Genomic DNA, 11,342 nt, shown 5'->3' on the forward strand with positions numbered 1-11,342 from the left:
CTGCCCAAGCCCAGATTACACCGGAAGTGGCAGAGTCAGAATGGCAGGTCTGTGAAGACCTGCAGGGCTGTAGCTAAGAGTCATAGCCAGGCCAGTGCTATCAGCTCTGAAAAGAAAGAAAGACTGTTCTGAGTGTTTGAGGAGGAGGCATTCACTCATCAAGATTAATAGAATGTTTTCTTATGTAGTTCTGGGACCTCAGAGGGTCAGGATGAAGACTGGGATGTTTAGAGGAGGTGTATAAAACAAAACTTTGAAACTGGTTAATTTTGGTGTGTGATGTTTTCATTTATTTACATTTTTAATAATAAAGTTTATAAATTAAAAATAGGAAGAACGAGAACAGAAAGAGGTGGGGGTTCAAGATACTTGAGGACTTTTTAAATTAAATCCTTTTTTACTATTACCACTCCAACATCTTTTCCTTGTTAGTTCTTTCTCTTCTCTGGACCGTAACCGAAGTACTGTTTTTCCTTTCCTCTTTCCCAGTCTCTGGATCTGGCATGCAGACGCTACAGCCCTTGGTCCCTCTCACCACTTCAAATGGAAGTTTCGCCCATCCAGCCCATTTCCTACTGGTAGGCATCCCTGGCCTGGGACCTAATGTCCACTTTTGGCTGGCTTTCCCCTTATGCTTCATGTATGCAGTGGCCACACTGGGCAACCTGGCCATCATCCTCATCATTCGTGTGGAGAGACGCTTGCACGAACCCATGTACCTCTTCCTGGCCATGCTTTCTACCATTGACCTGGTCCTTTCCTCTGTCACCATGCCCAAAATGGCCAGCTTGTTTCTGACAGGCATTCAGGAGATCGAGTTCAACATTTGCTTGACCCAAATGTTTCTTATTCATGCTTTATCAGCTATGGAGTCTGCTGTCCTGCTGGCCATGGCTTTTGACCGCTTTGTGGCCATCTGCTACCCATTACACCATGCTTCTGTGCTCACAGGGCATATGGTGGCCAAGATTGGGCTAGCTTCCCTGACCAGAGGATTTGTATTCTTCTTCCCACTACCCTTCCTTTTGAAGCGGTTGTCATATTGCCGAACACACACGGTCACACACTCCTTCTGTCTTCATCAAGATATCATGAAGCTATCCTGTACGGACACCAAAGTCAATGTAGTTTATGGACTCTTCATCATCCTCTCAGTTATGGGTGTGGACTCCCTCTTCATTGGCTTCTCCTATATCCTCATCCTGAGGGCTGTGTTGGAGTTGTCAACTCGAGGGGCAGCACTCAAGGCTTTCAACACCTGTATCTCCCATCTCTGTGCTGTCCTGGTCTTCTATGTGCCCCTCATCGGGCTATCAGTGGTACACAGGCTGGGTGGTTCCACATCCCTGGTCCATGTGGTTATGGCTAATATCTACCTCCTGCTACCACCTGTGGTCAACCCCATTGTCTATGGAGCGAAGACCAAGGAGATCCGTTCAAGAATTACCCGTATTTTCTCACAAGATACCAGGTGAGGCTATGCAGAACGACTTGATTATTACAGCATGCAGCTCACTGGGCTGTCTGCTTCTAGTTACGGCAACTGATAGAGTTTGCATCTTTGTTTCCTGGAGTATACGTCAATACAGAACTTATGATCAGTCTGGACAGACCATTATGAATAACAGCTGTGTTATGGTCTCTGGTGTAATAACTATGCCATCTCCCTTTCTCTTAACTAGGAAATATACATAGTTTTGAAATGGGAAGGCTATAAACACCACATCTCATGATTCTTTACTTTTGATATATAATTTTTTATGGTGCTTTCTCCCCTGTGTACGTGTCAGTGAATCTGTGTTGATTATATAACATATTACTCATACCTCAAAGTAGTTGTGTAATTATAATTGAGAGCTAATGAAGGCATTTGGAGGAGATGTAACTGGAGAGGAGGCAAATGATATGAAATGTTGAAGTTTCTTTATACATTTGCATGCATTTATGTGGAATCTGTAAGTGTCCACCTGGGGACTTCATGGAGACTGTTACTCCTATAAGGATGTTTTCTATTTTGGTTTTGATATTTGTGAATATGTTTATATAGAAAAGTAAAGGGAGTGAAAGAGGGAGAGAGAAACATGAGTGTGTGCTAGCTATGTCCTGGTGAATGTGTTAGTTATGTCCTGATGTGTGTATGTTATGACTGATGTCGTTGGCTGTACCTTTACCTTGTTCATGAGATATATGTCAGCTGGAGTGTTGATTTTTATCTGTGTAAGACTGCTGTTTTGTGCATCTCGATGATGGGAAGTATATTTGTGGATGCCTGGTGCCTGTCTTCCTTTGCTTGTATCTGTAGAATGTGATACAGCTATCTATGGGTGTGTAGTCCTGGGATGACGTGTCCTTCAGCACGTGTGCTTTTTGTCTTCTGGCATATGTCTATACTATGTCTATAGTGCATTGCATTTTTGATACGAATGTGATTATCGACATGTGCGTGTATGTGTATGTATCTGTCCTTTGCTGTGATAATTAATTTTGGGATATATACCTAGCACATATGTCTTAGATACATTTTCCTTTTGTGTCAAGTATGGTTCATGTGACTCAAGACTCAGTGCAGACTTGGAAGTTCTGGCTTGGTAAGTGGTTTCAGTGTGGAGCTGTAGGTAGAAGTATAAGGTTGAGGAAGCCTGGTTATGAGCGGCAGGAATAATTTTTCAATATTGAGACACAAATCTCTAAGATATCTGGGTCCTCTGTCAAGCTCAGGCTTTGGTTATGACTCTGGGAGCATAAATAATCATGCTGCTTTTTCTTTCTCTCTCAAGGCCAGTTTATACCTTTTCTATCTTACTCACGGCATCTTCTCGTCTTCCTGCCTTTTCATATGGGCACTGGCTTCTTGAAGTCCTTCCTCAGTGGTAGGTATAGCTTCCGTATCTCCCCCTTTCATTCACTGGTGGTTTACCAAGCATGTTCAAAAGTCCTTGACTGTACATCTGTTAATCTTGCTGGGGGAGCAAGGAGCAGAAGAAGATGTACGTGTGTGACGTCTGTGAACGTATGGTACACCTTACTGATGGCACACTCAATCTGCTTACAGATCTTGACATTAGGTACAAAAAGATTTACATGGAAGAAGTATAGATAGAAACCAATGAAGATTATGACAGAGGAAAAAATACTGAAATACAATGTAAAAGGTAAAAATTTGGAAATACCATGACAAGGTATATTTTATAATCTCTCTTGATCTCATTTCCTCATGAGTACAATGACCAACTACAAAGTCAGCAATGAAATAGATACTTTTGACATCTTTTTAAAGTGTTAATTAAGTGTTATCAGCATTCAGTAGATGATCGTATATATCCTGTTTTATGATATGAGTTTAGAAAGCACCATTTATGTTATGGTCTATGTGAACAGCCCTCTGGAATTTTTGCAAAATTGCAGAATTGTGTCAGTGGTTGCTATTCTGATATATTGTTATGCCCAATTTAAAAACCAATCAATCAACCCCTTTTATCATAAAAGATTATTTTGCAAATTTTAAGAGAGGTTGAAATTTATATCTCTGTGTTGTGATATGACTTAGAAATGGAATACAAAAATGCACAACTATGACAAGAACTTCCTTCAGATGTGGCCTTTGTCATCATCAGAAAGGGACGCACTGTGGGGCTGGAATCATACGGGGTTCAGATTAAGATTAATGACTTTTATTTGGAGACTAGTTCTTTAACCTGTGGAAACATAGCAATTTTACAGACTATTACCACTATGAAATGTAAATGCAACATAGGACTTATTAAATGACTGTGGGGTTAAGTGAGATAATGAATATGAACATGGGAAAAATCAAAAGCGATTAATAAATATTGATGATAATGGTTTTAAATAACAAAAATGACAACCATATATGTTATACTTCTCCTGGAATATAGGTTTCTAAGAACATCAATTCCCAGTTTTAATAACAGAGTTCCATGCCAGGTCTGAAAGCTGCTCCCTTGCCTAGATTATTGCTTGACTGTCTTCTCAGGAGGGTTTGGGAATCTCTGAATTCTCTGAATCTCCTTGGTTGCATGACTGGTGATGACTAGGGTCACTGTGACCCTGCTGAGGAATCTAGTTAGACAAAGTACTTCCCTTAAACTCTCATAGTCTCTGTGCTCCCTCTGTCATGGAGCACCAACCTCTATAATCCATCTGGATGTGTCTTCCTCTGTTATGGATCTCATGGAGTTACACAGCAACTTTCTGCTTATTCTCTATAATGAAATTTAAATACCCCTATGATACTTTCCTGTCCCCTTGTCAATCTCCATACTTCTACACCTGGCAATAAGGAGCTCTGTGCTTATGTGACTCTGTTGCTTAGCAATATGAAGAAGGAGAGCGCATTTTATTTTATCTTAAAAATTTACTCTTGTTCCCTTATCCAACCTCACCTTTTACTTCTTCCTCTTAACTGTGTTTCTTGACTGTTCTTGCAGTACCCTATGAAGTCCCCCAAATGCTTTCTCCAACTATTATGGTCAAGCTATATAAAACTATAATATAGCAGCATTATATTTTAGGTATTGTTTTCCCCCATTTCACAGATGAGGAAATCAAGGCTCTGACAGGTTTACGACTGTTCTAAGGCCATGCAACTGTGGCTCAACTCTACCTCCCTCCTTCCAATGTTACAAACTTGCACTTCAGATCTGACTGTGAGATTAATACACAGTAAAGGGTCCAAAAGAAGAGTAATGAATGGTCAAGGAATGATCTCAAGTGTGTGCTGCGTGCTGGAGGAATCATTGGATAGTTATTCCATGCTAACAATCTCTTGTGTGGAAGACAAGCAATACATTTCTTGATAAGCCCCTTTATCTACTGAACCATCTCAGCAGCCACGCTAAGAGTTTCAAACATGCTTTGTGTACACATCCTTTATCAGTATGCACTTTGCATCTTTCCCCACTGTGTGACTAACCTTGAACTTGCTGTCTTTCATGTGTTGTAAAAGTTAGACTTTTTATTTGATGAAGTTTGATTTGTCAAGTTTATACTTTTGTTGGTTGCATCTAAAAACTCATTTGCAAACTGGAAGTCACAGAAGACACTTTTCTTTAGAAGCTTTGCAGTTTTAGGTCTATGATCCGTTTTGAGTTGTTTGAGTGTGCAGTGTAAAATGCAGATCAAAGTTAACTTGTTCCCACAATGACATCTGCTTATCTTAGTAACACTGGCTTATCTGTGCATAACTATATAGCTAGTAACATTGTATTACTATGTTTGATTATGCTGCCTATGCATAAATTGATTATTTTCACATGTGTTTGTCTAACTCTAGACTATTCTGCTTCATGACATATGTTTATACCAAGATCACCTTGTTTTGATTAGTGTAGCATTGTAAGAAATCTATAGAAAGTAAAACATTTTGAATACTTCAACTTTGCTTCTCCTTTTCAAAGTTGATCTGTTTATATTTCCGTGTAAACTTTATCAGCAATTTAAAAATTATAACAACATAAGTACAAAGTAGAACAAAATTCTTTTTAAAGTTTGTTTTGGGCTGCATGGAATCTATTGATCCAGTTTGAGAGAATTAGTTTGATTAAGTCTTCCAGCCTATGAGCAGGATATTTTCCTCTTTGTAAAATGAAATTTATGCCCTGGCAATGCTGAAGCACGCATGGGCAGCCTGTATATGGCGGTCCTGTTGAACTTGTCCATATTGGGTTTTATGGTCTTAACTGATGAGGATGGCTGACCAGGTCTTCTCCTCAAGAGGGCGCCAAATCTCATTACAGATGGTTGTGAGCCATCCTGTGGTTGCTGGGAATTGAACTCAGGACGTTTGGAAGAGAAGGCAGTGCTCTTAACTGCTGAGCCATCTGAAAGAGCATAGTCTCAATTCAGCACTTAAAGTATTTTTCCAGAGTTATCTCTAAATATTTTTACAGTTTTGATGCTGATATAAGTGATACTGTCTATTCAGTTAAGATGAAAACTTACATATTGTTAGTACAGAGAACTAGGATTTCTCTTTATTCATCCTGAATCTTAAAAGTTTCCATACTCAAATGTTATTTCTAGGATTTCTTGACAAATGTTCATGTTCTCTAGGAATGAAGACAGTTTTATTTTTTGCTTTTCAAAATGGAGTCATTTGTAACAAAAGCTAAACATGAACTTGCTATACCATCTTAAAGGGATAAGACTCAGTCGTTCATTATTAAGTATGTTTTAATTGATTCTTTGAAAACTTTCTTTATTGAATTTTTGGGAATTTTACATCATACTCCTCAATCCAACTATTTATCCCTTATGCTACCCTTGTAGCATCCTCCCCAATGAAAAACTTAAAAATCAATAATAAAAATGAAATAGATAAAAGTAAATAAGCACATAAAAGTTCACATAAGAATAATAATTAAAAAGACATAAACACCCCCTCAATCAAAAAACAAATAAAAAAAAGCAAACGAAAGAAACACTTTGCTCCTCCATCTTTCCTGCCTCTCCGTCACATCCCCACTCCTCGCCCCGGCCCTTGGAGCTGCTGTGTGTCATGCAGCAGACCCTTTTGTCCACACAGCTTTATTTGCAAACTTTCATTGTGTAGTTTGTGACTGCTTAGGTTTCAGATCTCTGGCTTCTGGTACAACATCAATGCTGGACTCTCACTGAATCCCCTCTTGGATATCCTGCTATTGCCTGGAGTCATGGAGACCCTGACTATGGTTCTGCAAGGCCAGTCTCTTCATGCGTTCCAGCAGGCTATAGATGGGGTACATGTTGGGAGGTGCCAACTGAAAGTCCTAGATGTGTGCCTGGAAGGTAGCTAAGAGTTGGTCTGTCCAGGACTCGGGGACCACCCCTGTCAGGTGAGGGGTGGAGCCAGCTTTCCCAAGTGCTGGACCAGCTCTCCTATAAAGAACAGGGCCAGTTCTCCCATGCTGGGGTAATGGATTCCGGAATCCTGGGGCCACTGAGGGGGTCAACTCTCTGGTGAGGGCATTGGGTGGTTCTCCGAGGCCAGTGAGAGGCAGGGCCAGATCAGCATGGCCCTTGTCCTTAACTCATGGGCATCAACACAGACCCTGGCTATGGTAGGGTCAGGACCCAGATATGGCCTTCAGCAGCAGTCTGGGCCTAAATGTCACCATGGCCCTGCAAGCCACTCAGATTGTCATCGCCCCAGCTGCAGGGTGGCCTTCAGACAGTAACATGGCTCTAGATGGTGGCCCAGACCCCAGGCATCCCCATGGCCTTTAGTGCTAACAGCAGCCATGGATATCAACATAGACCCTGGCTGGGGCAGGCCATGTTCATCAATTCTTGATGACTTATTGAGACATTTGACCACAATTCTAGATATCTTTTTTTTCTGTATTTTTATCACTTTTCTGTGTTTTGCTATGAAATGTGTGTTTTTAAATAGGAGTAAAGCTACTTTAGCATTCTTATGATTGACGTAGTCATGAGACATTGCTTTCTGTTATTGGCTTTCTCTTTTGTCAATTTTGTACATGTGTGTACAACACATTGTGGTGATGTTCATCCCCATGACCTTCTCTTAGCTCCTTCCACTCCCACAGCTTCTTCTTCCAAACTACTTCCCCTCCTACTTTCATTGTTTTTCATTATTTGTTTGTGCAAAGCTGTTGTGACTAGCCATAGCTGCTGTGTCTGTCTGCTGTAACAGCCAGAAGACAGTCGTTCACTCCTATCCCTCCAGCTTGTCCAGCCTTTCTGCCTCCTCTCCTATGATGTCGCCTCACCAGAGAAATTCTTACCCTTCGTTCCCAAGAGGTATTGCAATAACTCAGAACTAGTCTGATCATTTGTTTGGGTAATGCTTTGAAGTTTCGCCAGTTAGAACTTACTCATGCTTAGGGGTGGGCTTCTGCAGCACCATAAAGAGGTGAACTGTGAAAGTCTTCAGTCTGATTGTCCAGAAGCTGCCAGTCTTTGTCCTGCGTGGTCACTGCAGAGTGTTATTTCTAACTTTTAAATGGTTCTCCCCATAGTTTTAGTTAGCTTGCTCACATAATTAGCATTCTTAAGAAGAATCTACACCCTCAAGGGCTGTCGTTATGCATCTCCAATTCTTTGCCTTTGCATTTTGACTGACTTGGTCATTCTGAACCCTCAGTCCAACTCCACAACCGAGGGAAACCTCTAGTCTCTGCCTGGATTCTCTTTCCCATGATGCAGCATGGGAAAGGGGATGATGAGGCACAAGCTGGAAGCTGCAGATATTGCCCAGTTGTTCATTTAGTCTCACGCTGTTCTGCCCTCCATCGCCTGAAGTCAGTGCTGCACAAACCGTTGCTTTATGGCCTTTGCTCACGTCCTCACTGTTCCACGTGGTTATTGCTTCATGCCACCACCCTAGATAGAAATAATTGCGTGTGTGTGAATAGTCTTTGTGTCATGAATGCCTATGGGCCAATGGAGGCAGTCACAGTGTCTCTAGGGTGGTGACAGAGCATCAGGCTGAAAGTTCTGCAGATACCAGAAGCTTTTGTATTTAGTAGTTTCTATGTGAGTTATGATAATATGGCTTGCATTGTCTGTTTCTGCACAGCTTGGGTTAATGTGCCCTGCGTTTTGACAGAAGACGTCTAACTGTAATAATGAATAGTGAAACAAAGTGAGTCAATTAAAAACATATTTGTTCAAATACAAATGTAGTTTTTAACTTATTTAGAAAGTTAGGTCACTTAGTTTCACATGGAAATTATTCTCTCTCTTTATAAATGTTCTCTTACTCTTTTATCCTTAACAGAAGCCAGATGACAGATCTCATGTGGCTGGTCAGGGGTATAGAGAGGGTTAAAAAAAACCGCATTGCGTGCTCTTTCCTTGGCCTGGATTTCAGTTCACCATGGAGTAGCGGGCAGAGGTATTATCCCCGGGGACCCGTGTTTTGTGTTAGCTAGCCATAGCAGCCAGAGCTGAGAGAGAAGGAGGTCCTTAGGGCTTTAGAGAATGAGACCACTGGGTTCTAGGCTCAGCAAGGACCTAATAGCACCCACAAAAGGAAAGTTGGGGGATAAAGATCATGTCAGGCTAGAGACAGGCTCTCAATTACAGAGTCTCTGAAAATTAACCCTGCCTTCCCCTGGCTGTTTGACAGCTTCCTGAAGAGACTGTGAAAGAATCTCACATGACCACAGGTACAAAACCGAGTTTTATCTGGCTCTTTCTTACTCTAGCTTCACGTTTGGGATTGGTCTAACTATCACAGTGTGCAGCGGTCCATTTTCAAAGGACTCTGGAGACCATCTATCCAATGCCTTCCTGCCTACTTTCCCACAGCCGGGCTCATCCTTTTAGGGTGTGGAAACTTAGAAGGGAACCAGAACCACAGGAGGCTTGTGGGCATATCTGCTGATGGACCCCCCTGGACACAGACTGCTTTCCCAATGAGGAGGGGATGAAAGAGGGAGGTGGGAAGTCCAAGAGTAAAGAGCCCTAAGAAGACCCACAGGGAGGTGGAGACTGAAGGGGCTGGGCTTCTTTGCAGCCTGTCAGATCTCTTTCAGAAAGAGTGCAGGGAAGAGGGGGACACAGGATCCTCCAGGACAGCTGGGTGAGTATAGGAGAAGGCATGTATCGGGCTGGGGTCACTTGTCACTGAAGACTTTCCACGATACCTCTTTGGAGGATGAGTAGCCTGGCTGTGGAAACCCAGGTGTAATGGTCGGTGTTGGTGGTGTGGAGGAAGTCACTCACCTAAAGGACAGGAAACCTTAGTACAATGTGGGGAAAGGAGTGAGGGTGTTAAATGTTGCCTAGGAGGTTTCAGTGCCTGTTTTCCAGTGACTGGTTTACGGGGGACTATGGAGTGGTTGGCGGGGGATATGAGCCGGTATGAATGGAGAGAGAACAGACTGGGTTGGAGTTGAACTGGGATAGATTGGGATTGGACTGGGTTTCAGTGTACGGACAGAGATGGCCTGGGTAACAGCTGTGACTGAAGCCCTGCCTGAGACGGGGTGCTCTGGGTGGAGTCAGGGCTCAATTAAGTCTCTATCAAGAGTCCAATTGGTCCTCTTGCCAAGGCTGCAGTTCTGAGCTGACTCAGATCTGGACTCAATCCTAGGACTGAGGTTCAGTCTTTAGCTCATTTAAAAATTGGCTTAGCGTCCATGATGTCGATTCCTTTGCCTATAGATGCACCAAAGCTGTTGTAGCTTTCCAAATGAGGTCTTTTCTCTCTCACTTTGAGTCTCTACCTTTTCCAGAATGCACCCCTCCCACACACACATATTGTTTATAATAAAGCTCTCAGGCATAGTCAAAATGGTGCTACACGACCTGGCCCTTAGCCCCATCCTATTTTCTCTCTAAGTCTCCTTGCTTTCAGTTTTGGTACCTTGAGCTCATGAACTCATAGTTTCGTTCCTGCCTTAAGATCTTTTCCTCTTGTGGTCTCCCCAGGTTGAAGTGCTCTTCCCCTAGGTCTCAGACCAGCTGGTCTGTTCTCACCGCAGGCTGCTGAGCTTGCTTGCCATCTCCTCTGACCCCTGTGTGGACTGGATCTACATCTTACGACTCCAACTATCTTCAGTGCTCTTATATTTACTTGCAATTTTCTTATCTGTCTTTAATTCTTGTCATTGCCAACTGAATGTATGGGCTGCAAGAAAGTCACAATATTGTTTGTTAACCCACTGCTGATATCCAGTGTGAGTCTACCTGTCTAATTAAATGTTTCTGTTTCTACCTCACTGAATCCCCTGATTAACAGCACTGGTCCTGCAAGCCTTAACTTGATAATAGCATTGCAGGGAACCCTCTGAGCCCAAAGAATGTGGGGAGCTAGTGTTGCCTTTGCTTCTGAAGGCTGCAACTAGGCCTTGCCCTTGCACTCATCACAGCACACAGTGATGGCTGCATGCGTGTCTCCCGCTCTCTGCTCACCAGATGGTCTGAGCTGTGCCTTGTTTACTCTGCATGTCAGTATCTCTGCTGCTTAGCTCAGAGCTCAGCAGGCAGGAGCCAGCCAGGCAGTAACTGTTGGGTTAAAGTGAGCGCCTGAACAAAGTCCCCCCAGGCATTTATGGCCTCCACACTTGCAGGCAGCAGTCACATGCCAGGCTAGCCTCTGGGGCTACCCATTATCTCTTCCAGCACTGCCAGTTTGTGAGTTCTGACCTGGCCCTTTGCAGGAAGTGGAGGGGCAGGGACCTAAGCCCTGCCAAGGTAATCTTTCTGGGGTGACTTTAGGGACCAGACTGACGTGATAGGATAGGATGAGAAACTTCACTATACTTCTTGAAAAATTCCATCTTTCAAATATTATCTTGCGCATTAAAGTCAAGAATGACCGATGTCCTGCAAGGTTCACCTGCTTCTCCGAATCTCAGCAGATTTTAGGGCAC

The 11,342-nt window shown here is 42.8% G+C and overlaps 1 protein-coding gene across 1 annotated transcript; it reads left to right on the plus strand.

The window, feature by feature from the left end:
- Positions 1-503: 503 nt before the first annotated feature.
- LOC102001703 (olfactory receptor 51D1) lies at positions 504-1,475 on the plus strand. Its single transcript, XM_005368833.2, has one exon. The coding sequence runs from the start codon at positions 504-506 to the stop codon at positions 1,473-1,475; it is 972 nt and encodes a 323-aa protein (XP_005368890.1).
- Positions 1,476-11,342: the final 9,867 nt, after the last annotated feature.

This window comes from Microtus ochrogaster, unplaced genomic scaffold (assembly GCF_000317375.1).
Source record: "Microtus ochrogaster isolate Prairie Vole_2 unplaced genomic scaffold, MicOch1.0 UNK41, whole genome shotgun sequence".
NCBI classification, from domain to species: domain Eukaryota; kingdom Metazoa; phylum Chordata; class Mammalia; order Rodentia; family Cricetidae; genus Microtus; species Microtus ochrogaster.